The sequence below is a fragment of the Aythya marila genome, assembly GCF_965140915.1.
Source record: "Aythya marila genome assembly, chromosome: 9".
Classification (NCBI taxonomy): Eukaryota; Metazoa; Chordata; class Aves; order Anseriformes; family Anatidae; genus Aythya; species Aythya marila.
The window spans coordinates 17,233,926-17,261,115 of record NC_139050.1 but is presented as its reverse complement, the minus strand read 5'-3'; the positions used below and the strand labels follow the sequence as shown (position 1 = coordinate 17,261,115).

At 43.7% G+C, this 27,190-nt stretch overlaps 2 protein-coding genes across 7 annotated transcripts in view; both read left to right on the top strand.

The window, feature by feature from the left end:
- ABCC5 (ATP binding cassette subfamily C member 5) overlaps window positions 1–5,707 on the top strand; it is a 43,593-nt gene extending 37,886 nt beyond the window's left edge. For 2 of the 5 annotated variants that reach the window (XM_082767522.1, XM_082767521.1), the window contains exons 29-30: window positions 269–433; window positions 1,154–3,135. In XM_082767522.1, coding sequence (XP_082623648.1) covers window positions 269–433; window positions 1,154–1,255 — 267 coding nt within the window. In that variant the 3' untranslated portion in view covers window positions 1,256–3,135. Of the gene's footprint in view, window positions 1–268; window positions 434–1,153; window positions 3,136–3,807 lie in introns of those variants that run through there. The other 3 variants (XM_082767523.1, XM_082767519.1, XM_082767520.1) reach the window with 3 other exon arrangements.
- A 659-nt stretch (window positions 5,708–6,366) lies between these two features.
- RNPEPL1 (arginyl aminopeptidase like 1) lies at window positions 6,367–25,612 on the top strand. 2 transcript variants are annotated; one of them, XR_014318140.1, is made up of 11 exons: window positions 6,367–7,219; window positions 12,576–12,716; window positions 13,381–13,532; window positions 13,975–14,091; window positions 14,933–15,168; window positions 17,298–17,411; window positions 18,495–18,607; window positions 19,600–19,708; window positions 21,146–21,373; window positions 21,536–21,790; window positions 22,357–22,493. XR_014318140.1 is itself a non-coding variant. In XM_082767525.1 (11 exons), exons 1-11 carry the CDS (start codon window positions 6,500–6,502, stop codon window positions 22,627–22,629), a joined length of 2,346 nt encoding a protein of 781 aa, XP_082623651.1. In that variant the 5' UTR covers window positions 6,369–6,499; the 3' UTR covers window positions 22,630–25,612. The 2 variants fall into 2 exon arrangements, 1 of the variants encoding a protein (XP_082623651.1); XM_082767525.1 differs by having other exon boundaries at window positions 6,369–7,219; window positions 21,536–21,678; window positions 22,357–25,612.
- Window positions 25,613–27,190: the final 1,578 nt, after the last annotated feature.

Here is a 27,190-nt window from a genome sequence, read left to right as displayed (position 1 = left end):
GCCAGGTCAGAATGCAACAGTCTTGTGGCTGTAGGATGTGACCATAAAATGTAAGTGTAATCTGTATGATAACTTCAATGAAGGTGATTACATAAGGCAAACTGAAAAGGGTGCTTGTCAAAACTACCTTTGTGACTGCGGCTCTCTAAGGATTGCCAGTTGCGGCAATTTCTGGTCATGGTAATTCTCATCCACTCTGCATGTACTGATGTTCAGGGAGGGAAGGAGTTACTGTGAATTAAAAGCCACAATTGTGCTCTACTTTCAGATTTTGATACTGGATGAAGCAACAGCTGCTATGGACACAGAGACAGACTTACTGATTCAGGAGACTATCAGAGAGGCATTTGCAGATTGCACTATGTTAACGATTGCTCATCGCCTGCATACTGTACTGGGTTCTGATCGGATCATGGTGCTAACACAAGGACAGGTAAGCAGACTTCCGTGGCTTCAGTTCCTGTTGCAGTCTGTTTTGTATATGTGTAGGCTAGACTCAAGGAACAGCTGGTATTACAGGGTAGAAAATCCTGTGTATTCATTCATATCCCTAGTAATAACTTTCCAACAGCATCAATTATTGCCTCACCATGACAAGATCAAAGAGGAGAAAATTCCTTTTCCACTCCAAGAAAGTACCGCAGGGCAACAGTCTCTCTTAAAGGGTTTTTAAATATCCTTTGTAGGTTTAATTCTGGTATGTGTAATAACGTAAGTATCTCTAAGGGAGCTGAGTGTCACTTTTCCATTGTGTTTGTAAAGCATTGTGGTATCAAACAGGCATTGAGAGATACTTTACCCACTTCTCCGGCTTCCATGTGGGAGCCGTAAACACTTGAATCAAATGTAGGAACATTTGGCAAGGCTCTTGGAGGTAGAGAAAGGAAAAAAAACACAGCATCTGCCTCAGTCTGTTTGCCAGAGCCACCAGAGGTTGCTTCCTGCTGGGTAGTCCCACCATTTGTCTAATTTAGCTTGAAGCATCCAAGGTTACAGTATGTGTGCATAAATGCACATGCTTTCACCATCTGTCGTCTCATCTAAAGACTGTCATATTTTGGCTTCTTTGCTACCAAGTTACAAGTGCAAGGGGGTGGGAATCCATTTTCTGCTGTATTTTGCTAACTTATTACCTGCCTTGTTTGTTTTTTAGGTAGTGGAATTTGATACGCCGTCTGCCCTTCTGGCTAATGAGAACTCACGCTTCTATGCTATGTTTGCTGCTGCGGAGAACAAGGTCGCTGTCAAGGGCTAAAATTCAGGGCAAAGTCACTTTAATTTTGGAGAGCTGCACTCCCTGCCTGTGGCAGACCAGCTCTTCTTCCTCCTCCTCCTCGTCCTCCTCCAAGCAGATTATTGCCTTTTCGTCTTTTAATTTTTAGCACAATGTGTCAAGCCAGAGAGTTTTTAAAACCATGTCAGAAGAATTCTTCATGTTTTTATTATTGTATTTATTCCATAATCATATTACTAATTTTTTGTTATTAAATGCACTCTACAAATGGCTCAGGGAGCCATAGTTATAAATGTATCAGAGGCCTATAATGAAGCTTTATACATGTAGCTATATCTATACATAATTCTGTATATAGCCTATATTTACAGTGGAAATGTAAGCTGTTTATTTTATATTAAAATAAGCACTGTATTAATAACAGTGCATATTCTTTTCTATCATTTTTGTACAGTTTATGGTACCAGAGATCTGGCTTTGTTATCAGACTGTATCAGACACCATTTTGTCTCCTACAGTTGGTCTTTTCCTAGTGCCAGATTTTCTGCGTGTCTGAGTGAAAGTGAAGCTTTGCAATAGTGTCCTTTATTGTCACATTATTGTTGTCTAGCACAGGGGAGAAGAGCACTGTGGTGTAACTCTATTGCATTGTAATTTATCAAAGCTATTTGGAGCATCGCTAATGTTCACCACGGCAGCGGCTGCTGCTTCCCATAATGCTTTCCCAAAGCACGGTTTTTAGTGATCTCTTGAGTGGACAACCACTTTTGGGTCACGTTAAGGCCTCATATTTTCTCAGTGTCCTGATATAGTATTTCTTACTGTATCAGCAGAGTTTATTTTAATGCAAGCAAAGCCAAGCTCTTCCTGCTTCGCTGATCTAACACAACCAAAATCAAACTGTTCATGGAATAATGTATAACAAATTAATTGCAAGGTTCAAATCGTACCCTGTATGCTAGCAGGAAAGCCTTTCCAAAGTTGCTCCAGCTGACTGACTCCTTTATCTTGAAGCTGCTAACACTCCTCAGAGGTTTAGGTTGGCTTTCGTTGGCATGGGTAACACTAACTCTTTGTTCTGCTAACTTACACTAAGGTTAAACAACATCAGTATTTCCTGTTTCTTTATTGCACACTTGTTAAGGAAACAGTCCCCCACCCCACATATTCTGGAGCTTTAAACAGGTTCCTGCTGATCAGGATGTAACACTGGTGTAGGATGTTGTTTTCTTACTGTGAAGAGACCTACCTCAGGTTACTAGGTCCTGTGTAGTACGTTGCCATGATCACTGTACACCATCCCTGTTTTATGGGACCTGTGGCCCAGGTGGGCATGGTCGCTCCTATAATAGCCGTGACTTATTGAATGGTCAGCGTTGCATGTCTTTGTCAACTTGGACATTTTGTAGCCTTAGCATGTTTGCAGAATGTCTCGTCGAGGCAAAAATCTGAAAAGTAAATAAAACTATTTTGGGTTTTGTAAATTTTATTGGCTTAAGTGGTTTGTTTTGAGCACATAAATCACTTCTCACCGTTCTAAGCCCTAGGGGAAATTTTGCAGGCTTTTTTTTTTTTTTTTTTGGCTATGCAGTTTGGCCTGATTTTTTTTTTCCCTTCAGAGTGTAAGTTTCTTTAAAAACGTGATGGGTAAATTTTGTGCCTTCCAGCACGGGGGTGGCTTGCTATGTATGTTTGTGTTGAGTAGGACAGGGAGTAATAGTTTATAGTACAAGTATTCAGGCCAAGTAGCAAGAGGGAGGTCAGATGGAATACAGAAGATCCTTCTTAGGCCAAGATTTTTCCACATTTTTCACCTACGGGTGTTACTGTAAATAATGTGACATGACTGCAAAGTCACAGCAAAGGGCATTTCTGTCTACCGCTATCACAGGCAAAACCATACCGTGAACAGAGCTTAGACTGTAGCTTGAAGGTAGCAGCACATAAAGCATTATTTGTTATACTTCTTAAGTCTTGTCCTGAGCAAGAATTAAGTAGCACAGATCTTATCCTGCTTACTGGCCTGAGACCAAGCTTACTCTGTGGCAGGTGCTGGCCACTGTTTTACTCGGTGTGCCTCAATTCAAAGGGACGGGTAATGGATCTCTCTCCAAAGAGCACCTAGCTAAGTGGAGGGGGGTGTTCTTTTCTGACTAGGAAGTTAAAGACAAAAACAAGCTGGAGGGAGCAGGGGTGCAGGGCCACAGAGGTAATGCCCTGCTTCTTTCCTAAAAGTAGATTTGGGTACAACATGAAGATGAAAGCTGAATACATTAAGGGGGAGAGAGCATGGAATGTTTCTGCCTAAGACTGGTTAGAACTTCGGTCAGTTGTCATTTGCAGCTGTGTTGTCTTGGGCCCTGCAGAACTGACTCTACCCCCATGAACTTTGGTATTTGCCTTGAGTAAAAAAAAAAAAAAGAAAAAAAAAAAAAAAAGAAAAAAAGGGTTAACGTACCAACTGTTCAAGTGCCACTGGGGTCAAAGTGTGACTTCGTTTTGCAGCTAAGGCTGAGCTATTGGCAGTCTGGGCACAAGGAGCCATCCTGATCTTGTCCTCCTTCTTCTTCCAGGCTGGGAGTTCCTCCAACTTTGTCGATGCCAGCACTGGCTCTTGCCTGGTCCAGCAGTGAGCCAGTTCAGAAAGCTAACTTGCAGAAAGTTCACCTTCCAAAAGCAGGAATGCTGTACAAAGGAGGAGACAGCAAGGCACACCTGGAAGGGAGGCGAAGCGGGGCTGCTCGTTTTAGTAGGTGCTAACTATCACACTAGCTTAGCTATGAGAGGAAACCGTGCTCAGGATTCATTGCATCGAACTGCTGCTTACCAGTCATGCTCTCCTAAAATGGTGAATACTTTTTTGCTGCTTCAGTGAGCTGAAATAGCTCGAGATATTAAACAAGTGTCTGCAATGGAGCAGGCAAATGGTGACATGTGGACAGCAGGGATTAGCTCAGCTGTGTCATTAAACCTTAGTCCCAGCATTGTTACGTTAGATATAAGGAGATAAACTGCCAGAAGAAACATTCTTTCTGCTGTAATCTCTTAACTGCTTCGTTTGGCACTTGTCTCACAGATAGTACGGAAGTATTGCTTCTCGTTTGGGTAGCAGTAAATTTTACTGGCTTTCGTCCTGAACCATAGGAGCAAGCTGAAACCTGGCCCAGAGCCCTGTCACTGACATGGAAAGAAGAAACACCGGTATTTACAACGAGACCGAAATATCTCTTTTGAAGTGTTCTACGAGGGGTTGTTGATGATGGGAACTTTCAGAAATCGGGTCCTGCATTAGAATGTGTAGTGTGATACCCCAGAGATTTCACCCTGCAAGGAGCAGAATGAGACTGTAGGACCGGGACTGGGAATTTCCTTAAAGGGATCTTACCCAAAATAGCACGAAGATAACACATCCTTCTTACATAGCAAAGGACATGGCCCAAGACCAACAGATAGGTGACTTCAGAGAGATTTACTTCAAATAATTTTCGTGTTTGCTGTATGGGCCTTGGGAATTTAGTTGCATCCATTTTGTTCAGACACAAGCGAGTGCAACAGATCCTGATTCATTATCCTAAGTTTAGAAACTCTTAGGATGTGTTTCTGCTTGTCTGATCTCGCCTGAGTGGGAGCACTGTGCTTGTTTGCGATGTCAATCAAAATGGAGGTAGGAGTTTTCTAAAATTGCCCAGTGGCATTAATGTGCAATTAGACTGGTATAATTGAGTCCCAAGTCAGGCCCCGAAGTTGTGCCAGTTTGAATGCCTAGGGAGCTTCACCATTCCCTATGGTGAAGGTCATATACGGTCAGATCCAGAGGGGCTGGGGCTTTGGTCTGTATACTGCCCCTGGATGGAACCCAGAGGAGATCAGGCAGTCTTAGAACATTGCTGGGGACGAAAAAAAAGGAGAAAGCTCAATTATTTTAAAAGGCGAATTGTATGAATGAGATGAGGAGAAAGGTAGCAAGAAGAAAGGGTAAGTGCAGAAAATTTGCTTTACAAGAGGAGGATGTGGAGTAAAAATGTCAGGACAAAAAGTTCCTTTTAAAAAGGGACTGGGTGAGGACAAAATTGCTTCTTGAAGATGCTTCAGAAGAATATAATGAAAAGATGCAGGGTAGTTGCAGTGCCCTTATCAGCCAAAGAACTTTTCTGAATGTTGCCTTGTTTTTTTACTGCAACCATAGTGTGTTTTACTATGACCAATCACAAAGGTTTTCTTCATAGTCCCAGCTTCACGTAGGTCTGGGATAATTCTGTGATTTGTTTTGCCCTTGCTTCAGCTGGAGGTGGCAGCCGCGTTGTGCTGGTGCCACAGTTACCCCCCGAGTATGACGTGAATGGACACTCAACTGGAACATGATGTAATGCTGCTGTCACTACTGTAAGGCTTGGGAGGCTTTTAGAATGCACCACTACGGGTTCGTTAAACCCACAACCATGTAATAAATGTTCCTGTGTCATCCAAAGACATGCCTTGGAGATTCAGCGGGGGGGTGGCTGAGGTAGGCAGAGTGGAAATAATATACGGAGCAATATGCGGGGCCAGGCTGAGCTCCTGTATGCCACTCTTGGGCTGCACGGTGCCAGCAGCACCCTTCCTTCCAGCTCAGTCCCTCCATACACACAAAATCAAGCGGTTGTATAAAAAAAAAAAAGCACAGCATGGCCTCTCCAATTTAGGAAAGCAGCAGCGGGTGGCGTGTGCCTGCCTGCCTGGAGCAGCAGGGCTGGGGAAGAGGGCAGCGGGGCTTGGCCGAGCTGGGACCTGGCTGCAAAAGGGGGGCAAAAAAAAGGGAGGAGGTGCGGGGGGAGACCCACGGGGGGCTGGGGCCGGCACCGGGGGGTGTCCAAGAGGCAGCACCCACGGGAGAGCAGGGCGGGGGGGGCCGAACCGCCGGGGCTGGGGCTTGGTGGGGGGCATCCCGGGGGTGCTGTGGGTGCTGTGGGGCCCCCCCGGTGCGCACGCAGCCGGTGTCCGGGGCGGGGCCGGCCTCGGGCGCCCCCCGCCGGCTCCTCGCCGCCCGGCGGCCGAGCCCCAGCTCCGCCAGCTCCGGGCCCGGGCCCTGCGCGCTCCCCTCGGCCCCTTCCCTTCCCCTCCCTTCCCTTCCTTTCCCTTCCCTTCCCCGCCCCGGTCTCTCCGGCCGCTGTGCCTCCCCCCCCTGCCCGCCCTGCCCATGGATTTCACATAGCACCGGCCTCCTCCTCCTCCTCCTCCTTCTTCTCCTTCTTCTTCTTCCTCCTCTTCCTCCTCCTCCACCGCTCCATGGCGGCTCCGGCTCCGCGGCCTCCCGGCCTTTGCTGCTGCCGCAAAGGTTCCGCCGCCGGTCCGGAGGCTCCACCGGCACCTCCCGAGCCTCCTCCCGAGCCTCCCCCGGACGTGGCTTCGGCTTCCAGCTCGCAGCTCTTCGGCCTCCGCCACCTGCACCTGGGGCTGGAGCTGCGGCCCGAGGCGCGGGCGCTGGCGGGCTGCCTGGTGCTGGAGCTCTGCGCCCTGCGCCCCCAGCCCAGCTCCCTGGTGCTGGACGTCCACCCGGCCCTGAGGGTCCTCTCGGCCTCCTACCGCCGGGCTCCGCTCGGAGAAGCGCCCTGCTCCTTCTCCTTCTCCCCCTCCGAGGCCTCCCCGGCTCCGCCGCCTCCTCCTCCGCCGCCTCCACCGCCGCCTCCGCCGCCTCCCTGCCCTCCGCCGCCGCCTCCCTGCTCCGCCAACCCTCCGGCCACCGCCACCTTCCTCTCGGCTCCCTGCATCGCCGCTCCCCCCGGGGATCCCCTCGGGGACCCTCCCGGTAGCCCCCCGCCCGCCGTCGAGCCCCCTCCGCCGTTGCCCGTCTTCGCTCAGCCTCCGGCCGCCGCCTGCCCGTTGGGTTTCAGAGTGGATCCCTTCACCGACTACGGCTCGGCCCTCACGCTCTCGCTGCCCGCTGCCCTCCAGCCCCACCAGCCCTTCCAGGTCATCGTCCGATACACCACGGCCGACGGCCCTGCTGTGAGTAACGGGGTCCCCCCTGGGGGAAAAGGGTGGTGGGGAGGCCAGGGAGAAGCCCTGCTCCCCATAGCGGGGGCTTCGCTGTTCTTATAACTCTCTTCTCCCCCTCCTTGAACTCTTGTCTGAGTTCGTCAGGACACCTCGTTTCATTAAGGCTAGGAAAGAGCTCCAACAACATCTGGGCCAGGCTAGGAAAGAGCTCCAACATCATCAGGTCCAACCATCACCCTGCTGCCAATGTCACCTGCTAAACCACGTCCCGTGTAACCTGCAGCTAAGTCTTCCTGTGGTGGTTTTTGTATTAGTTTTTGCTAGATGCCTACAGAGTCAGGCCTTGCACCCACAGGTTTGCATTCTCACCGGCCATGGTGGTGCTGGAGGTGTGGAGGGAGATGCTGCTCGTTCCTCCAGGTCACCCCTGGACAAGGAATGAGGAGTGGCCCAACGGGGCCATGCGAGGTGCTTGCCTGTCCCTGGGTTTGTCTCTTCTTCAGAATCAGGAGGTTTTGTGAATTCTCTCCCTTGTTTGAGTCCCCCAGTGTTCAGAAGCGCCTCGCTCCTGGCCTTTTAGCTGCTGTCTGGCACATCTTGTGTTTTTGGGAAGTTATGACAATGAAAATAGACAAGTTATCACTGAAACGGCAGCCTTTTTTGTTGCTCTGTAGTCTGTACTGGTTTGAAATCTAGTGAGAAATATTCGTGGTCCATATGATCAAAACCTATTTCCAAAAGGAATGGCTTTATGAGGGTCTTGCAGCTTGGAAGCCTCTGTCTTACCTAGCAGGACAGGCTATCAGCCTGCTGGTTTGGTGTTGCTGTTGCATTGGTCAAAATGAGTACATGCAGAGATATATCTGACTATTGCAATTTGTTTATCAAGAACTGAGTGTGTTGCCAGCATGCAACGTAATCCAGGAGCAAGTATGTACTAGGCCACAACTTTACAAAAAGGAACATGTTGCTGGAGAGAACAAGTTTGATGGATCTTCTTCGGATCTGATTTTAGTCCTAGACTGAAACTTGAGAGAGTAACTTAATCCTTAATTGTCTGGGTAGGCTTAGTGTGTTGCCTCGCTCTGGACAGTGAGTTGTATGTGAAGGATTTTATTGACAGAAGCTTCCTTCTGTAATATGTTGACCTTTTAGCATGCTGGCCCTTCCCTAACATGGAAAAATGAGATGAAAATCGAGTGCACTTCAAATTCTAACCCACTTGTACCTGAGGATAGCATTCCCTTTCACCTCTGGAGCAGTGTCTTGGTACTTCCTTCCACAGCACTGTGCTGTAGTGCCTGTGCTCCGAAGAGATACATAGGAGATGTCTTTCAGGGCCCACAGTACACTCAGAAAATCCTGCTCTTTAATTTTATTTTTCAAGATTTGTTTTGTCTGCTCTATGCCTTACTTAGGGTAGGAAGGCTCTAAAACTAATTTGATGTTGCTGTGTGCTCTGTGATCATCCTCAGTCTGGCTGAGCCATACCTCCCGTAGTGCGTGATAACACACTTTCCTCCTCTTGAACAGATGCTTTTATTTTAGGCTAGCCTGCGCTTCTGACACAAATTGTACCACATTTCCTAGCTTCCTCTCTATTGTAGATTTTGGCTGGTGAAATATTTGTCCTCAAGCAGCACCTGTTCCAGCCCCTCATGTTTCTTTTGAGCTATCTTTTTAGCACCACAGTCACTTGGTATGGTGGTGGTGCTGTCTGTCACTGCTGTTTTTCAGCCTAGCCTTTAAGAGATGGGTGTGAGTAACCCCTATGGGTGAGGGTGAGCTCACTTATTCTCATCCCTAGGGTGTTTCCTTGTGGTCCCTTTTCTCTTTGCAGCTTCACAACATTAGACCTCCCTCTTTCCAAAGTTCTATTTTCCATGGCCTTTCTCTGAGTATAATCTTTTTGTGTCGGTGTTTATTTTCTGCAGGACTTTAGTGTGCTCCTGGGACCTATAAAGCAGTAAATTCATGTTTCAGTGCAGCCCGGGCGTGTTGGCAGTGAGGTTGCCAGGACAGACAGTAGCCTGTTTAAAATTGGAAACCTGTTGCCTTGATATGCTCGCTTTGAGCCATCTGGATATGTTAGTTGACTGTCCCATTATTCCTCGTGTGGAGGAAGGAGCCAAGAGCTCTGGGTGTTTGATGGACACTGGGAGACAGCTGAGAGATTAAAGCTGCCTTTCGCAGGGCGTTCCAGCTCCCTGTGCTGTTGGAAGCCGTATGCTCTGGACGTCACCTTTTCGTTTCAGAAGCAAGACCGTCATGAACACCGTGTATCTCATGGTGTAGGCTGAAGGCATGATGCTCAGGTGTATCAGGGAGAGCAGTTCAGCTCTTCCTTCCCTTCTTTTCACTCAACCTTACTTCTCGGTCCTACGGATAGTCTTTTGTAAGATTTTCGTTCCCTAGACAAAAATCTGTGCCTGTCTCGTACCCACTCTGCTATACCTCCTATTTTGCAGTGCACACATTAACACCAGTGCTGTCCTTTCCACAAGAGCCTTACAAGCAAGCCCTGCTCCGTTCTGGCATTAAGAACCATGAGCTACTCTGCAGTGTGTGGGCAGGGGGAAACCCTCTGCCCGCAGCCTCTGTTGGGCAGAGGATCCAGGCTGCAGCTGTTACATGAAATGCTCCATAAGAACAGCTTTAACGAGTGAAGCAGCCTCTCTGCTGTACAGATGAGAAGCTAGGTAAAGGTGGTGAGCGCTGTGATGCTGTCACTTAATTTTCCTAAGGGGAGCACAGGGAAAATTTGGATGTAGAGTAAATGGGGTTGTGTATAACACTCTGCCCCATACCCTGCTCCAGCTCCCTGCCCCCAGCAGTGCCCTGCTGCCTGCGCTCCTTTCTGGGAGCTGCTTCTGCTCATTTTCCCCCTGTCCTGCCTCTGTCCTGCAGCACAGCCTGGTCTATTTATATTACAGATCTATTTATATTGTTTCAGGATAACTTTCATCATTGTTCCAAGTGCATCTGGAAAGAGAGACGGAGGATTGCCGTGTGGCTGCAGACATTAGGAAACAGGGGAAAAAAATACTTCATCCTCTGCAAACGTTTTTTCCTTTTGGCCTGTGGGGCTGGTGCTTCATTTAACTTCAACCAAATGTCAAATAAAGGGAGACTAGTTGAAAAGAACTTGTCATTAATTTATGGAGTTTCTTGTAAACAAGAATTAACTTCTCAGTTCCCCTTTGCTTCCTGCTTATGTTTTCTTCCTGCGCTGGTCAGGGGAACTTCCCCTTATCTCTCTCTGCCCTAAAGACATTGCCTGTCAACCTTTTTTCCACCCTACTCTAGTGTTATAGCTTAGTTCTAGTGGTGTCTTATCTCCCTCTTTTCTCTGTTAGCCTTTACAGTCTCTCAAAAAGCAGAGGAAGCAAAACCTTTTGAAGGTGAGGCTCTTCAGCAAGGCCAACATTGTAAGTCAGGCTTTTTGTGATACGAGCACACAAATAGCCGATAGGAGGAGCGTTTGTAGAAGTTGACATCAGGACAGCTCTTTAAAAATTTATTTTCTGAGGCTCCTTCCTGGATTCCCCCCTGGTGGGGGAAGCTTTTAGTTTCAAACTATGGGTTTTAATGAGGCGTTTGTCCTGAAATGCCTTCTGGAATAGCTGTTCCCAGTTCCACAGTGTTGTATCGCAGAGAAGATCCTCATTGCCATGGCATGTAGGTACCCATGGAGTGGGAAGCAGGAGCTGTGAAGCACACCTCAGCCACAGCCTCAGGATTTGGCCGGTGATCCACCAAAACACAGCACACGGATGTGAAGAGTCGCACAGCCCTTGATAACAGGAGCAGCCAGGCTGCACACAGCCACCTCTCTAGCCCAACAGGCTTGAAACAGAAGGGGTGATCATAAATCCCAAGATGAGACTGCTGCTCTGAGATTAATTTTACTTTTAGATAGTTTTGCATTTTGTAATGCCTCCTGCCCAAAAATACGCGCTTCCACATTTAGCAGTGGAAGTGTGAAGCTCTATATGAATAAATGAATGCTGCTGACAGCATCTTGCCTTGCCTTGCCTTTCCCTGGTCCCCTGGGGTTCTGCTGAAGTGGATAATTTGGGAGAGCAGCATGTTTGCATCAGTATAGAAGATTCAAAAGGCAAGGTACAAGATAACAAAGAATAATCTTACAGGACAGAAGGGGAGAGAGAAAACTTTGCCTTCCAGAAAACAGAGAGGTTAACTAGGAGACAGAATTGTAATATGCCATTAAAATCAGAGCACATAATACATGGACTTCTCTTCTGTAAGTACTTCATTTCATTCTCTTGATGACCAGAAATGAACCAGTGTCTGCACTAACTGCTGTTCCCTGAATTCAGATTTATTGGTTGCTTTGATCTGAGCATTCAGCAGACTCAGAAGCTTTATTCCTTGCGCTTGACTGTTCCCAAGACTTCAAGTGGTTCCAACTTTATTGCAAGTTTCACAATATTTGATATTTTCCGTAAAAGTTCAGCTCCAGAGTTCTAGGATTACAAGAAAATCCTTATTTAAAATTGTTCTTACACTTCAAAGTTGGAGGCAGGGAGCATGCGAAAGCATAAACATTACATTTGAAATGGAAAAACCCAAAAGGCAAATAACTGCGCTTTTTCATATCGTTCTTAACATGTTCTAATGATTCGCTGGGGTCTGACTCATGATTTATTTGCTGTTTGATACTGAAAATTGACATGCTCAGTGGAGGTTTTTTTTTTTGTGTGTGTGACCACCCAGAATCTCCTTATCCACTCTGTAGAAAGAGGCCTCCAGTGTCATTGACCAGATGTTTCTTACATATACTGACTCTTTCCCATAGTGTCAAAATGTTTGATGCTTCAGCCAGCAGGGCAGTGTCAGGGTCAGAGATAATGTTGTGTACACTGTTCAGCCTCAGTTTTTTTTATTTATTTGATTTTATTTTTTTGCTTGCACTACCTGGCCCCTACTATTCCTGTTGATGTTGAACGACAACACGAAGGTACTCAGGGCACTCCCTCTGAGAAGCGGGCGGTGTGGCTGTTTGCTAGGGACTTGTTATTAACCAAGCAAATCAATATAACAGGAACAGTGAATGGCTGGAAGACTCAGTGTTCCCTGATACTACTCAGTGTGCAACTGACACAGTGAGAAACTACTCTGAGCAGCCATGGCAAATAAACAGTGGTAGAAAGCTGTTCTGTTAGAAATGGAAACGTGCCCTGTGCTAGGCATGCATCTGGGGAGTCAAACAGCTGGGGAGCTTCTCCTCCACCACAATCCTCTTGATTTCAGATTTTGTTTCCTGACAGTTCAGCCGTGTGATTTTTTTTTTTTTTTTTTTTTTTCTCTTCCCTCATCTCTTCTTCACATCATGTTCCAACAGATCTGGTGGCTGGATCCAGAACTGACGTATGGCAATGCCAAGCCATTTGTCTTCACGCAGGGCCACTCGGTGTGTAACCGCTCTTTCTTCCCCTGCTTTGACACACCAGCAGTGAAATGCACTTATTCAGCTACTGTCAAGGTAAGGGACAATTTGGTAAAATAGTTAGTGGAGCAATTAGCTGCTCTTAACTTGTGAAAGCATTGTGACGTTGTGCTTGTATATATGATATAAAATATACATTATGACATTACATATTATAAAAAATAGGGGATTTTTTAGATCCCATGTTCTGGTTCTTGAAATAGAGTCAGAGTACTGCCACAAAGCAACTCTGCCTGTCACGCTGAAGTCTTTCATTCCCAGTACTCCACACTGAAAGAGTAACCATGACATGGGTAATGAGAGAATTTGGTTTGTTGCTTCCAAGAGTGGTTACTGATGATAATACCCAACTGTATTTAATTGATTCTCAAAAGGAAAAAACACAGTTTTATGAAAGCAGCATCAAATAACGTTGCATTTTTTGTAGACGGCATCATTTGATACGTGGGCACTTTTGGGGCAGGCATACAGTTGGCCTAAGTACCCATGAAATATAAGAGCAGTAATATTTTTGGTTGGTATGTTTTCATGGCATGTGTAGATTGTGGTACAAAAAAAGCCCCACAGAAATCTTTTATTTTCCATGTTTTCTAAATGATTGATTTTCTGTTCTATAACAAAAAAAGACGTACATTAAAAACAATGAGATCTTCGGCCTTGGCCATTTAGTCAGTTGGTGCGTGTGATGTTGGTCTTTCAGGCTCCAGCAGGCATGCAGGTGTTGATGAGTGCCACTCAAAGCACCTACTTAGAAGACGAAGGTGTCTATCAGTTTTACATGGAATACCCTGTTCCTGCCTATCTGGTGGCCCTGGTGGCAGGAGACCTTATACATGCAGACATAGGTCCAAGGTAAGATTTACAGCAAGCTGATTTTTCCTTTTGTGGCTCTGTGTAATGTGCTTCACATTACATTCAGTAAATTCTTTAAGTCATCAGTAAGGGAATGGTGGGGGCCATAAGCTGTGAGCATTCAGAGCTTGAGCTTTTAGCTGGGTGTAAAGAACTTCATGGCATTGTGCTCAGAAAGGTATTTTCCTCTTCCATAAATGTTTCCTATTGTCCCCAGTAACCATTGCAGCTACTTGCTTCATTGCCTTAAGGTGTTTTAAGGGATCTTTGATCATCTTTTACCATGTATCCAGAGACAGTTGACCTAGGAAGGCCTCAGTTTGATGTGAGACCTTTTAGCACTATGACCTTAAATGGAAACCTGGTGAGAAGGCAGGCTATTCTTTCTAAGAGATAATTCAGTTTGTTAAAGTATCACCTGATGTTTTCTGTTTTCTGACAGGAGCAGAGTGTGGGCAGAGCCTTGCCTGCTGCCAACAGCCATCAGCAAGCTTTCTGGCATGGTGGAGCGCTGGTTGACTGCTGCAGAGAGTCTGTACGGGCCATATATTTGGGGGAGGTGAGTTTAGTAACTCCCAGGAAAGTACTGTAATGTAATCCTGAGGATGCTGAAAACCTCACTCATTACAGACTTATTGAGAGTCTTAGCCCCAAAAAATAACATCAATAGTTTATGAAGTTAAGCTGTGCTGTGCATTAAAAGAAAGTGTTTTCGAGAGAATATTTTCATTCTTTGAACTGAAGATGTTTACAAAGGCTTCCTATATTTATTCACTAAAGGTAATCAGGAAGAAAGTGTTGTTGTTAACCCACCAAATGTTGTTTGAAATGGTCTGAGAACAAGACCCAGAGTCGTGTGCCAGTGCTGTTCATTGGTGAAGAAAATCAGGAAACAAAACAAATAGTATTGTTATGTTCTGAAGCAGAGGGACTAGTGTCACTTTGCTGACACCGCAGGCACGTGAAATCAGCTCATTCACTCAGCAGCTTCCCAAGCTCTCTCTTTCCTGGAAGCCTCTGGGGTAAAGATTTATTTGTATATGTGGGTAGTGTATGTAAACATAGTGGTTCTGGCTATCAGATACACAACTTGTGATGAGTTTGCATGTGTGAAGGGAGCATAATGCTTCTGGGAAGTGCAGGATCTGCTGCACGTGGAAAGACTCTCTAGCCTTATGTCCAAACTTGAGCAGCTTTTTGGTCAACAAAATCAAAGTCTGTGATTCCCTGATCAGAAGAATTCGGCATCTCTGGTTTAGAAAGCTGGTTCCTGGAATCACAAAAACTCTCAGAGCTTTCTGTAAGGGGGAAAATATGTTTGTGTGTACGTCTTTTGAAATAGCTGCAATTTACCTCTCTTTTTCCTTTCTCTTTTCTCTCCTCTCTCTCTGTAATTTTAGATATGACATTGTTTTTCTTCCTCCATCCTTCCCCATTGTTGCCATGGAAAACCCATGCCTGACTTTCATCATTTCTTCCATTCTGGAGAGCGATGAGTTCTTAATCATTGATGTCATTCACGAAGTTGCCCACAGCTGGTTTGGAAATGCAGTCACCAATGCTACGTGGGAGGAGATGTGGCTGAGCGAGGGGCTGGCCACATACGCGCAGCGACGGATCACCACCGAGACCTATGGTATAGCTGCAGAGATGTTTTTCTTTGTGATGTGTCTAACTAATAATTGAGAACTGGCTGAATGAAATATTTGCCTTGGGAGCTCAAAAAGCTGTTGGGAACTGTATTTTGTTGTTATTCTGGAACATAAGTGGCCCAAACTTTGCTTTGAACATCTTGGATGCTTACAGTCTGAGGTTTTCTTGGCTTTGGGATGAATAAATACTTGATACAGTAACAGGAACTTTGGATGAGGTGTGTGTTAGCACAAGGCTTGAAGGAGATCTGTAGGAACTTTGGCACTGCCGTTGTGTACCAGGCAGGGGTTCGCCTGTCAGACCAAGGTGAGCAGCGGTTACATCAGAGAAGTAAAAAAATTTATTATGGTAACTGTCCTCTAAACCAGTATGTTTAATTCTGGTCAGTTAGTAGTTAGCTACTGCTGGAAAGAGTGAGGTAATAGCCCTTATCAAAGAAAATATATACCTACAGAGCTGTCTGTTTGAGGCTTTGTGTAGATCCATAGAGCCTCACCTTTGGCCACTTTTATCAGCAAATTTCATGGGTCAATTGTATGGTACTGTACTTAGAATATATAAGTAATAAAACATTCCTATTGCTTTTATTTTTTTCTCTGTAAATCTTGGCAGCAAGATTTACATCTTAGCATCTATGGAGATGTTGCTATGTGCAGTGTCTGTCTTTAAAAGCTGTTTTATGCTCAGTAACTCTCAGTGGCTACGACTGTTCTAACATGTCATGTTATATAACACATGGCAATGATACGAATTGGTCATAAGATGCTGACCTCTTTCTCTGTCCCATCTTAGTCCATCTTTCTGAACTAAGACAAGGTCCTTGTTTGTAGTCTCTTGAAATTTAGGATTGGTTGTTCCAAGAAGCAGTTGTTTAGGAAAGTAAGAAATGCCTTTCCTTGCGCTGCTCCTTAAAAAGCTCTTTTTGCATTCTGTTTTGTTTCAAGGACAAACCTCTGATCTAAATCTTGCCATTTCTGACATCATTTCTGGCATATCTTCTGCGGTTAATAAAAAGGCGTTTTCGTAATGACATTGTTTACAGAAATTGGAGTCCAATGACCACCACACCTCTTGGATCTTGCTTAATCCTCCTCCCTGTTTGCAGCTTGAAGTAATTGCCTTAAATACTAGCTGTCCTGCAGGATTCTTGTTTTCTCCTGTGAAGCACATCCACCCCCTTTCTCTGCTAGTGTAGATTCATCTGTCTTCCAGAATTGTCCTGGTTCTTAATTCTCATTGTGTTTATATCAGATTCCTATGTATACGCTGAGACTTTGAGATTGAATCTACATAACGAGCACTGTTGTGGAAGTTAAGATTTAGGAAAGAAAGCTAAAGTGTTAATGGCCCTAGATGTTAAGTATCTGCTGAATGTGAGAATCTATTTTCCACAGCGTTACACATCTGCAAAGGCATAGGAAAGATTTCTTGACTTGCCAGTGTAATGCAGCTAGTTTGGCATGAAAGCATGGAATGCTCTACGTTGCGGCTAGATAGAAGAGTAGCCTACCCTGCTGCAGCTATAAAAGAAGTCCTGCTGAGTGGAAGGTGAAAACTGTATGATACAATATGGCTAGGGTGCTAAATAAAGCTTCAGAAAGATCCACGGGATCTTTAATATGCTAGCTAAATCTAATCCTTTTCTGTTTTCACCCAGGAGGTGACATTCACTCAGTAATATCATTCATTCAGTAATATTCTTGGCACTGGATATGGAATTATATATCTACTGTTCTACCCGTGACGTTACTTTTTTGTAGCACTTGGTCACTCCTTGATAGTTACCAATACAGTAGATATTCCAATGCTCTTCTGCTCATCTTGCAAGGGCTGATAAGGTGGTGTCAGGGCTTTAAACTTCAGCATCGTTTTAAAGCATGCTGCTTTATTTTTCAGTTCAGCTTTCTGCGTAATCAAAATGAGTAAATGTACTGGTTTAGGCTCTGACTTTTGTTACAAATTGCAAGGAATTTTTCACGCAAGTTCCTATGACGTTAGATTACTGTGATTCTGTACTGCTGTTGTCTCTTACACCTCCAGTCACCTTTACTTTGCGTGTGTGCTAGTTCTGCAGTCACTGTCCCACAACTAATGGGTTTCTGTCTGGGGCAGGAGCTGCCTTCACATGCCTGGAGACTGCGTTCCGCCTTGATGCTCTCCACAGACAGATGAAGCTCCTCGGAGAAGACAACCCGGTCAGCAAGCTTCAGGTTAAACTGGAGCCAGGTATTGCTTGTGGCTGAAGCTGCTATGCAAAATGTCTGGATATTTTGCTGGATGCTGGAATACAGGCCCAAAGAACACTAGTTTTTAGTCTTCCCTTTCTAAAGGGAATACCTTTAGTATTCCTTTTAGCATATAAAAGGGAAAGAAAGGGAATACTAAAAGGTATTTAAAAGAAAAAAAAAAAAAAAGACTGTCTTGTAAACCAATCTAAATGTAAATAAAGAAACATAAATTGAGGTTTTCTTCAAAATTGGTTAACTCATCTTTGTAAAGACTGTTCTGTTCTTAAACAGAACAGATTCACTGGGCAGAAACCAAGTATGAAAAACTTCTGCCTTGAAAGCTTCAGGGCTTTGAGCTTCTGAAGCTGTAAAATTAAATAGTTTGTAATGGAAAATACTTGGAAACATCTAATTCTGTGCTATTAAATCTTCTGCTTTTTGTGTGTTTGTGTAAGAACTGCATGTGCATGCATAAGCATACAGATAAACATATACTTGGTCTCCTGAGTGAGTTATGCACTGACGTTTAGAGGCTGTTTGATTATCACCTGAGATAGATAAATGGTGATGGAGTGCAGTACTGATAGTTCTTGAGTTTTGTCCTGATCGCTGGGGATGTGAAGCAGTCTTTAGTCTAGATGATACGCAGGCCAACCTAAAATGCAAGTAGAGGTATTATCGGAACCGAATGGAATGGAAAACTGCATTGGAAGTGTCAGAAAAGGAACAAGTAGTGCTTACTTTACATTGATATATTTGAAAATGTGTAGCACGGTGATGAAACCCGAGCTTGACACTGGGAAAAAAAAAGTTTTTTAGTCCTCTAATTTGAAGTGACTTGTTTCATGTGGAATTAATACCTAGCTTACAATAATTGCTTTTTTTTTTTTTCCAGCCTGTACACTTGGACTGCTTCTGTTAATTTACTGCCGTAAATTAAATGTACTGAGATCAGGCTTGTTCTGTTTTTAAGTCACTGCGTATTTACTCTGAGATCGCTGAGGAGTAGAGACATTTAGACCAGTTGGAATTTGTGTTCTCATTGCATAGTGTCTTATAACGTTGTTGTTTCTCCTTTCAGGTGTAAATCCTAGTAATTTAATGAACCTCTTCACCTATGAGAAAGGCTACTGCTTTGTTTACTACCTGTCCCAGCTCTGTGGTGACCCAAGACACTTTGACTCCTTCCTAAGAGTTAGTGTGCATATACATATGTTTCTCTTAAGATTTATAGCTGCTTTTTTTTCCATGTTTTGTTACTGTGGCTAATTGATAGGGGTAATGAATGCAAGGGTGTCTGAGATGGAGGAGTGGGTGGCCCCTTCTGCCATCCTAGATGATTAACAGGTTTTTCTTGATTCTCATAAGTGAATGTGCTCATGCTCTTCTTTCATCTCAGATTGTGAGTTTAGGAGGTGCCAAATACAAAGTAGCTATTTATTTTTGTTACCTCCTTCCTGTGCTCCAAATAATTAGAAAGCTGTTCAGCACAGATTATCAATGACTGGAAAGATGTGACATCATTCGCTACTAAAAGATATCAGCTTCTTTTTTTTTTTTCCGGTCAGAATTGCAAAGGGCATTGTTTCCTATATTGGGGCAAGTTTGTTGTCTCGGAACACATTTGTAATACTTATGTGAGCTATTGATCTGTTTTTGAAAAGTGACACAGCTCATTGCTTTTCTCTTTTCGATGCATACATTTTATTCAACTCCTTCCCAACCATGCCCCATTCGATCTTTTTTTCATGTATAGTTACATAAGTATGATTTAGTCCATAATCTTAGTGAATCAGACAGTAGCCAGCTGTTCTAACTTTTCACTTGTGTGAACATGAGGAAACCTTCCTGCCTTTGATATGTTAATGTATTTATGATTGTATCAGAAAAAAAAAAAACAAAACCACAAACCCCAAACTCAGCTGTCAATGTCTTTGCAGCTACCTTTTTTTTTTTTTTTTTTTTTTTATTATTGTTATGGTGCTTTCCTTATTTGGGAGGGAGGTGGAAAGTATTTTTTGTGCTTATTATTATATGTACTTTTTAAACTGTCATTCACCCTTCCAAGTACTTGTCCTCACTTATCTTTTTTTTTTTTTTTTTTTTTTTTAATTGTATATAGTGGTTATTTAACAAAAAGAAGCTATCTTTCTCCTCACCATAATTCATCCTTTTTACTGTTTCAGGCCTACATTGAGAAGTACAAATTTACCAGTGTTGTGGCTCAAGATCTTCTGGATTCCTTCCTGAATTTTTTTCCAGAGCTGAAAGAGCAATGTGTTGAGAGCAAAGCAGGTAGGATGGAGTTTAGTTAGTTAACTGTAAAAAAATGTAAAAAGTCTGGATAATAAATTTTGTGCTTGGCTTGGAGGACATGTAAGCAAATGCTAAGGTTGAGGCAAACAAAACACTTTGGCAACAGCCAGAGGTTTGGGGTACAAATGGCTGTGATGACTTACTGTCAACCCCCTCTGTGCTGGGAATGAGAATGTCTTATATGGCTTACAATTTTGGCATTAATTGTCTGAGTGGTCCTCAGTGGTTTCTCAGCTCATCTTTTCACATTGCTGAGTGATCAGTGCATACGAGAATAACAAATACTTAAATGCAAGGAAAAGGCGACCATACTTTGAAATTTAATTTAAATACAGAAAACGTGCTTTGTGAACTGTAATGTTTTGCAAAGTCATTCACGAATATATAATCTCTTTGATAAGATTTCATCCTCCTTTAAAATCTTCTCCTTATATCTGTTGGTGGATTTATAAAGGTCTGTAGTCTACTAGGTGCTTGCTAGACTGCTTGCTTAAAGAACTGAGACTTACATTATTCTGCTGTGTATCCTTCCTTGTAAGTAATTATTGAACCCAGTGGTAAGTTTAAACCAAACTGGCAGTAGAGTACAGCTCTTTATAACGCTGAGGTCCAATGGTCTTTGTGAAAACTGGCAGCAGAGAGGTGAACACGAGTGATCTTACTGTGGGAAAAGCTGCAGCATGAGCTAAGCAGTTTTTTGTTTAATTTGGCCAACTGGTTGGCTAGTGAGGTAACCACAACATGTGGCAACTATTGCCTGACTAGTACTCAGGGGCTGCGGGAGCGGGGAGTTTTAGGGTAGATGGTGTGGAACTAGAAGTATTGCCAAGGGTTAGGAAAGTGCTGAGGTGGTAGAGGGTAATGGGGAAGAGCTCTTTGGGAAACCAAGCTCTGTTAGCTCTGCCGTTTGTGGAGAAACTTGGTTTGGGTTTAGTTATTGATTGTATAAACACATTTAAAATTACTTTTTCTTGCTGATGGGCAGGAGGGGGGTTCAGTCAACCCTCACCTCCTTTTTTAATGAAGCAGATTTTCCCCATGTTCTTCAGTATTCCTCAAAATTCTGGGAATGAGAAATGCACAGAAAATCTTACGTTAGAACATAATTTGATCATAGATACTTGTTGGCCTGTCTGTCTTAAGAGCATGTGTGTCTCTTTTATTTACTTACTGCAACGCTGAGCTCTAGAAGACTCGTGGTTAAATTTGGCAGAGGTGTTGCTGGCCCTCTTCCAGATGTAGCGTAGGCTAGCCTGATGAGACTGCTAGGACTGTTATGTCACTGTAACTACGGGTTGGTCTGATTTGCTATTGTTAGAACCTCTCTTAACCGTGCTAGAAGCAGTCCTGAACCTTGAGACAGCCAAGCCATCTGCAGAGACTCCTGCTCGACATTTTTGGTGCTCCTCATTCCAGGACTGGAGTTTGAACGTTGGCTCAACGCTACAGGACCTCCGTTAGCTGAGCCGGACTTATCTCAGGGATCCAGTCTGACCAGACCGGTGGAGACGCTCTTCAAACTCTGGACCACTGAGCCTCTGGACTCTGCTGCTGCCGCCAGCAGCGTTGACCTCACTAAATGGAGAACGTTCCAAACCGTGCTTTTCTTGGACAGGTTGCTGGATGGGTCACCGCTGCCACATGGTGAGTACTCTGTAAGGGAAGCAGAAGAGCATTCCTGGAATGACAAATTGAATTCTAAAGAGCCCCACCCCACCTTGATCTTACCATTCATTATTGTCCGATGACCCTCGAACTTGACAAAACAGGTCATAGTTTTTTCCTCTGTGTATGTGCTCTCTTCAGAGGTGATAAAAAAGCTTTCGGAGTGTTACTCCTCTCAGCTGGACTCCATGAACGCAGAAATCCGCATCCGCTGGTTGCAGATTGTAGTCCGCAATGACTACTACCCAGACCTTTACAAAGTTCGTCGCTTCTTGGAAAACCAGGTACTAAGTGCTGGATTAAAATCACTGCACCTCTCAGTGCATGAGACATGTGCATGAGACATGCGACGTGAAAGACCTTGGAACTTCTGCTTCCTGGCCAAGTGTAGACCAGGTGTGTAGCGAAGGGGCCGAGCATGGCTCACCTGCTAGCGGGTGGGGAGGAACGGGCAGATGTAATCTGAAATGCCTACAGATAGTCTGTGCTTTTCTAGCCTAACTCATACCCTTGTCCCAGCTCTGCCCAGTGCATTTTTGCATTGCTTTACAGCAGCCCTGGCTTTTCCAGAGCAGAAATTTTCACAATACTAAATCATGTGATTGTTTGAATATTTACACTTCAAGCAAGGCTAGGGCTCATCAAATTCCTTTCAGTGGTTTTTATCGTGCAGGAGCAAAAGGTTAATGCATGTGTTCGCTGTGGCCTCTTCTCCTTGGCCTTTTAAGTAGCTCTGTTATTTGTGTTGAAATAGCTCAGTTGTGGAGAGCAAGTGGTTTTTGATTATCATTCACATAAAACTTTGCATTAAACTTATCTAGAATAGACTCAGCTATCTTTTGAAGAAATGTGTTGCTTGTCTTCAACCTGAATTCATTTAGGGCTGTTGGAGTATAGCTGTAGAAGAGCTGAACCTCTTGACTTCTGTTAGAGTGGTATTATCCAGTTTTCCTTTTTTGCAGATGTCTCGGATGTACACAATTCCACTTTATGAGGACCTTTGCACTGGCACACTCAAGTCTTTTGCCTTAGAAGTTTTTTACCAGACCCAAAAACAGCTGCACCCCAATTTACGGAAAACCATCCAACAGATCTTATCACAGGGCTTAAATCCACTTCCTGCCATAGACACTACAGCAGGCGCTACAGACACACCAGCAATGGTGCTTGAGGACAAAGTCTCAGAGGCCACAAACGGTGCCATTTCACTCAGGGATGTTAATGTGTCTGCTTAGATCACCAGCTCGTGTCAGCCATGAAGCTTGAAAATGGGGACAGGAACAGAGGGAAGATACCAAGTGTCGCCTCCTTTTCCTCAGCCCTGCAGCTGCAGTGTGTTGCTGTAACTGGATTTCTCTCACAAAACACAAAGGAAATGTGCCTTCAAATATCCAGCATGTGACACTGCCAGGCTTCAGAGATCTCCTTCAGCTGTGGGTTGGATGTTTTGATTAGGTTTATACCAGGCAGGGACTCCTGGGCAGTTACTTCTTCAGGGAAGGTGGATAGTTCTCTTTCCTGAGGCTCTTCTGGATGTTTTCTCCGAGGTTGTGGTTTTTGTTTGTTTGTGTTTTTTTTTCCTTCTTTCTTTTCTGTTTTGTCTGAAGCCACTGAGGCATGTCCTACTTGCTGTGTATATGTTGCCGGGGAGTGTATGTGTGTCAAGCTGCCAATATCCTGACATTTGGACTGAAGTTCTGCAAAGAAGACACTCAGGAATTCTCAGTGGCAGCAGATGTGTTTTCATGTTATGCTCCTTACTGTGACAGAGGTATTGTGATTTTGGAGGTAGGGGACTAATGCTCAAATGATTAAGAAACTAATTTTAAATAGCTCCTTTTTTCCCCCATTTCCCTACTCCAAGTGGCTAAATAATAATAATGCTTTATATATATAAAAGACCAGGGGAACCTTATGATGGATTTGAAATCCTTCCATAGTTAACCCCACAGTTTTCCCTTTGCACTCAATGGGACAAGCAATAAAGAAATGTGTAGGCTTGAATTTTCAAAAAAAAGTCAGATGAGGTGCCCAAATGCCATCAATTCTGGTACTAGCTGGATGCCTAAATCTTTTTTTGACTGTTTTGACAAGTCTAGCTGCAACCTTTGTTAGTGTCTTAGCATGTGTAGCACATGCATTCATCAGATACACCGTGTGTTTTCTATTCTGTCCTTTTGGAAAAAATTAACAGGACCCTTAATTTAATTTTTTAAAAGATCCCTAGCATATGTTGGGGCTGGAAGTCAACCCTGGAGATATCCATGCTCAAATTTTGCTGCCTTGCATAACATTTGCCTGAATAACAGTTGCCCTGTCATATGATAGTCTGAGGGAAGCACTCTTTTTTGATGTGAAAATTTAAAGCCTCACTTTACTCGAGTCTGTTTTCTGACTCGTGGTGGTGGCAAGATGCCATTTCATTCACACAGCGTGCTGTTTCTCTTGATCCCTGGCCAGGCCTGCAGGATGGAGAGACTTTCTCATCTATGCTGTTTGGTCTCCAAAGCGCTGAGGGTGAAGCAGTGCTGGCTATGTTACACAGTACAGGTGATGGTTCTTGGACTCCGTGCCCCTTTCTTTTAAGCACGGATAACTGTGTGCCTCTTGGTGAGCTCCCAGCAAGCACCTCTGAGCTGACATATCAGCAGGATAGAGGACTAGTTTGACTAAAAGGCGAAACACTTGGAAGAGGCTCAGCTAATGGAGACGTGAGAGATAATCTGTTATAAACTTTAGTGCAAATTTTAGCACTGCTATGGGGATCTGCATAGCACAGGGAGAGGGGAAATTTGGGAGATATCACCAAAAGAATCTGTTTACACCCATGCGTGGATGGGGACCTAGGTGCTGTTACTGGTTTTGCATTTTCTGGCTTTAAATTCATTTGGACTTCACCATAGCCTTAGCCTGGGCTGAACTGGGATAAAGCAATAATGAACTCAGGCCTCTTTAGTGCTTCATTAGTTTTCAAAAATGGGCCCTCAGCATTGCTGGGCTTCAGAACTCCAGGTTCTGCTCTTTGCTCCGTGAACGGGATTACCTTTTTTGTTCTGTTTTGTTTTCCCAGAAGGGATGGAGAATGATATTTTCTGTACAAATCTCTTTCCTTTTCGTGTGTTGTTCCATTGAAAGAGATTTGTACAAGCTGACCTTCCGCTTCCTGCGTTGCCACTGTTGGTGCTGCGTCTCCTGGACCCCTCTGCCAGCAGCGGCAGCCTGGCCAAGCCCAGTAACCACTAGCATCTTGGAATCCCAGGCCTCTGTTTTAACACGTTTTATTTTGTGGGAGAATGTATGTGACCCTGGTTGGAATTTTTAATTTACATGGATGCCTTATGATGATTGTCAAATTAAACTAAGCTTTGTGACAAGTTGAGCCTTTTGAGCCGTTTTTCAGTGTCCCTGCAAGAGATACCTGGAAGAGGTGACTTGGTATGTTGTCTTTATTTTGTCCTTCTCTGGAGGACAGCGGTGTGGGGTTTGGAAGCTATTTAAAAGCTGCACATCAAGAAGTTGGAGAACTGACAAAAGAAAATAATAAAAAGTAAATATCTATGGTTACTGCAACTGAATGAAGTACATCAGATCAGCTGTGTGTCTGCATAAGCATCAAACAGAGCAGGGAAATGCTGTCTGGTCCTAACAGACTGTTTCCTGATTAAAGGATACAAGATTTAAGTAGGTGTTTCTGCTTTCATCCCTGTGGGATCCTGTCAGATGGCTATTTTGATTCAACTTGTTCTCTGAAACACAGAAATGGTGCAAGATTTTTTGGGTATTAAATGTGTAAGTATTCTATGCATCTTACTTCAGGTACTTTCGTTCCTCTTGTGAGCGGGGAGCATACTTTTATTTTGAAGAGAGAAGGAATTGGAAGCAGATTTTTGGAGATAAGCCTTCCTTTTGTTGACCTAAAATAAATGAATGCTTCAGGCAGCTTTCTATCTTGATTTGTAGTAGACTTAACATTGAATGGCAAATTAGGCTGAGATTAAATAGATACTATTATTGTCCTTATCTTTGCTAGGTTAATTTCTGATCTGTTTAGTACAGCAAAAGAGTTTTGTTTAAGCAAATGCCAAGAGATTGAGTTATTCTCCTTATTTTTAAAATGAACGCTGTTACTTTATTTCCTTGCAGTCATGAGCAGGGTGGTGTGTAGGGTCTAGTAATATCAGTTGTGAAGAAGTTCTGAAGAGCCGTACACTTTAATAAAATGGAATATTGCTAATTTATTTTTTTTTAGCATCTCATAGCCACATGGGTTAATGCATTAAGTGTAATTCCTGACAGCTACATATATTACTCTGTTAAGCTTGTATCTGTAATTTTGCTGCCATGATACATTACAGCATCCTAACTGTGCACTCCATCCCAAAAATTCTATTTAAAAAAAAATTCTCATGGTCTCATACTACAGTGACCTTGGCCATTGTCCTTTTTGGATAACACAGGACCTTCAGTACACCCATACTAAGCACACGTACTGCACAATTCACCTTAGGTCAAGTGCACTTCTTCAGTCTGTTTTTCCTGCTTGTGTTTGTCCAAAGATAATGCAATGTATTCAACAGTTATAAATCACAACTTTTTTTTTCACACTTCGTTATAGTTTGATAACAGCTTAAAGTTGTTATGACCAAAATATCAGTCTTCGTGTATAAAACCACAGTAGAAATCACAGTGTGAGATTTATCAAACCACTAACCTCTAAGAATTGTTTTTCTGTTAGGAAGATGCAATTTAAATGACAATTTAAAGGCTAAGTCTGTTTTCCAAGTAACTAAAGAGAGCACTGTGATACCAGTCTTCTGTGGTATGGAAGAAGTATAAAATGCTGCTCCAAAATCTCCATTAAGCAGCAGTAGGACATTGTGTGCTGCTACTCTTGACACAGCAGCAACAACTGTCAGCTGCAGTACAGCTAGTAGTACTGCAGGGATTAAACCTGTGCCTTCCCAAATGTTTGTGCTGCTATCAGGATCCAAAGAATTGGAAGAGTTCTCCTGTGTAATTTAAAGGACTTCTGTGTGTCACCATTTGCAAAAGCACACATATGCTGGGCCCGCAGATCCCATTTAGTGGTCTCCCTGGCTCTGAACCACCACCATTTGAAGACAAGTGACAGAGGTGAACAAGGGGTTGATTAAAACTCAAAACTGTGGGAAGAGATTATGAAAATACCATCAAATAGTACTCTGTCAAAGGACAGTCTTTATTCACATGGAAATGAGCTGGCTATGTAACTGGATGCAAATCCCTTTTAACTCTAAATTTCCATGGCAACGGGACTTGGCCTATTGGTGTCTGCTTTCCTCCAGGAAATATAAAGCACCTGCGTAAAGTGCCCTGAGAAACAGGTTGACAAAAAGGCAAGTGTCATTTTATCTTAAAATATTCTAGCTCTTACTATCTAAATAGACCCGTGTTTTCTGTTTTAAGGAATAATATAATCCATCGGGATTGCCAAGAGGCAACGGAGAAAATTACTGCTTTTCTTCCAAAGGGCTTAGGGTCAATAAAAGAAAACATTGCCAGCTGCATAATGGATGAATTTGCCTGTTGCCAACTTTGCAGTCAAGGCAAAGAAAGCATGTCAGATGTGTTTAGGGAGATAGAGATAACTTTCATCTCTTCCTTTCTTCTAATAGCACCGTATATACAGATGCATGTTTAACTACCTCACTGTTCCAGGTAAGGCCTACTGTATTTACACTGTTATAGGAAGCAGTATGAACTTTGAGCTCTAATCTGTCCTTTAATGACATGTATGCAGTTCTGATCTGTGATCAC

Coding starts and splice junctions, on each gene's coding strand:
- RNPEPL1 (XM_082767525.1), top strand. CDS start 6,500: ATGGCGGCTCCGGCTCCGCGGCCTCCCGGCCTTTGCTGCTGCCGCAAA. Junction 18,608..19,599: donor ACTTTGACTCCTTCCTAAGA/GTTAGTGTGCAT, acceptor TTACTGTTTCAG/GCCTACATTGAGAAGTACAA. Junction 21,374..21,535: donor TGGGTCACCGCTGCCACATG/GTGAGTACTCTG, acceptor TGCTCTCTTCAG/AGGTGATAAAAAAGCTTTCG.